The 2,054-nt window shown below is 41.0% G+C and overlaps 1 protein-coding gene and 1 pseudogene across 1 annotated transcript in view; both read right to left on the reverse strand.

Moving 5' to 3' along the window:
• Positions 1-2,054, reverse strand: part of LOC105991535 (TELO2-interacting protein 2-like) — a 25,870-nt gene that overhangs the window by 12,961 nt on the left and 10,855 nt on the right. The window contains exon 3 of the mRNA XM_013024193.1: positions 1,134-1,226. Within this exon, the coding sequence (XP_012879647.1) occupies positions 1,134-1,226 (93 nt within the window). The remainder of the gene's footprint in view (positions 1-1,133; positions 1,227-2,054) is intronic.
• The window catches only part of LOC105993153, a 14,375-nt pseudogene that overhangs the window by 8,217 nt on the left and 4,104 nt on the right, over positions 1-2,054 (reverse strand).

The following is a 2,054-nucleotide window of genomic DNA, read 5'->3' on the forward strand; positions in this document are numbered from 1 at the left end:
GCTAGCCTTGAGCTGAAGAGCTGAGGGACAGCGCCCAGGCCCAGAGTTCAGGCCCCACGACCAGACCCAAATAAATAAATAAATAAATAAATAAATAAATAAATGACATAAACTTTGTACTTATTGGTATATTTCCAGTACCAAAAGTACTATTTAAAAGGAAAAAGGGGTAAAAAAGTGAAAAAAGGTAGTGGTGAGAGGGTAGCAGAGAAGGCTAAAAGAGATTGGGGGTTTAGCTTGGTGGTAGAGCACCAGCCTAGCATTTTCAAGGAGCTGGTTTAATGCCAGCACCTCTGCTTCTTCTTCATTTTACTGCTTCTGTCTTTAGAATGTTCTTTTCCCTCCTAAGCAACTCTGATAGGAATGAATACATCTTTCATAAGCAAGTATTACTTCATTCCCAATGCCTTCTAAACCACCTCAAGAAAGTGGTGCTGTGGCTCAAGTGGTAGAGTGCTAGCCTTGAGCTGAAGAGCTCAGGGACAGCACCCAGGCCCAGAGTTTAAGCCCCACAACCTACACACACACACAAAAAAATCACCTAGCTAAACCACCTCAACACCACCCAAACCTGGTGGGTAGTTAGCTGCTTACTGGTGGCTACGCCTGTGCTTTGCATTATTGTTACCGTTCTGTTGTTCACAGTTTTGGATATATGTGTACAGAGTCACATTGAAATAACTATCCCTCCAGTGTTTCTTAAAGCTACAAAGCCTGTTTGATTCGCTTAATTCTTGGAATAAGTCACAATAACTACAATGATGCAAACAGAACATTCTTTGTTGAATGAACCAATAACGGACACTAAAATATCTACAAACACAGTGTTTAAAGTGCAAGTGCTGATATAAAGGAGGACAAAAACATTTAAATAAAAGTACAACATTTTTAGACATTATACTGATCCTAACTGACATGTAGTTGATCCACATGAAGATAAAACTGGCTTTTCTGCAGAGACTCAGGAATGTAGGTCCCTGCTTGATGGTGCAATACTTTCAACTTGGCAATAGCTTTTAGTTCACATCTTCATTTTACAAGACAAGAAAATATCTCAAGAAAATATTTCTACCTTACATAATGCTATCTTCTCAGCTAGAACCCAGAGTATTGTGAATAAACTTTGCAATTACCTGAATGAGGCAGTGCTCTGGCATGTACAGGTGGTTGAAAATGGCATGGTACAGGACCTGAGCTCTGTTGTACTGGAGCAAATCAGCAGCTGGCTGCAATCAGACAATTATACAATTAAAAGGAAAGTTTCCCAAGGCTGATAAAGTGTTTTTCCCCTAGTGCTGGGGATCTAACTCAAAACCTCATCCATGAGCCCGGTGCCGGTGGCTCATGCCTGTAATCCTAGCTACTCAGGAGGCTGAGACCTGAGGATCACCGTTCAAAGCCAGCCTGGGCAGCAAAGTCCTTGAGACTCTTATCTCCAATAAACCAATAGAAAACCAGAAGGGGTGCTGTGGTTCAAGAGGTAGCTGAAGAGCTGACGGAGAGCGCCCAGGCCACAGTTCAAGTCCTATGGCTGACAAAAAAAATAAGGGGTGCTGTGGTTCAAGAGGTAGCTGAAGAGCTGACGGAGAGCGCCCAGGCCACAGTTCAAGTCCTATGGCTGACAAAAAAAAATAAAATAAAAACTTACAAAAAATTGCATACTTGAATATGATTCCTTTCAGGTTCTGTTTCTTTTTCTTTTTGAGTCACTTGTTAATCACTGAATGTCTGGTTATTAATAGTGAATGGTATCTTCCTGTTTCTTCTATAATTACTCTTTTAGTTGTTATATTATGGTGAAATACAATTTCTACCAAGTTGAGAGAGGACAAAAGAGGAGAAAAAGAGAATTTAATGACTTTATGGTTTTTTTGTTATTGTTGTTGTTTTGCCAGTCCTGGGGCTTGAACTCTGGGCTTGGGCACTGTCCCTGAACTTCTTTTTTGCTCAATACTAGAACTCTACCACTTGAGCCACAGCACCACTTCCAGCTCTGTTTATGTGGTACTGTGCAATCTAACCCAGGACTTCATGCATGCTAGGCAAGCACTCTA

Source organism: Dipodomys ordii, unplaced genomic scaffold (genome assembly GCF_000151885.1).
Source record: "Dipodomys ordii isolate 6190 unplaced genomic scaffold, Dord_2.0 Scaffold4, whole genome shotgun sequence".
Classification (NCBI taxonomy): domain Eukaryota; kingdom Metazoa; phylum Chordata; class Mammalia; order Rodentia; family Heteromyidae; genus Dipodomys; species Dipodomys ordii.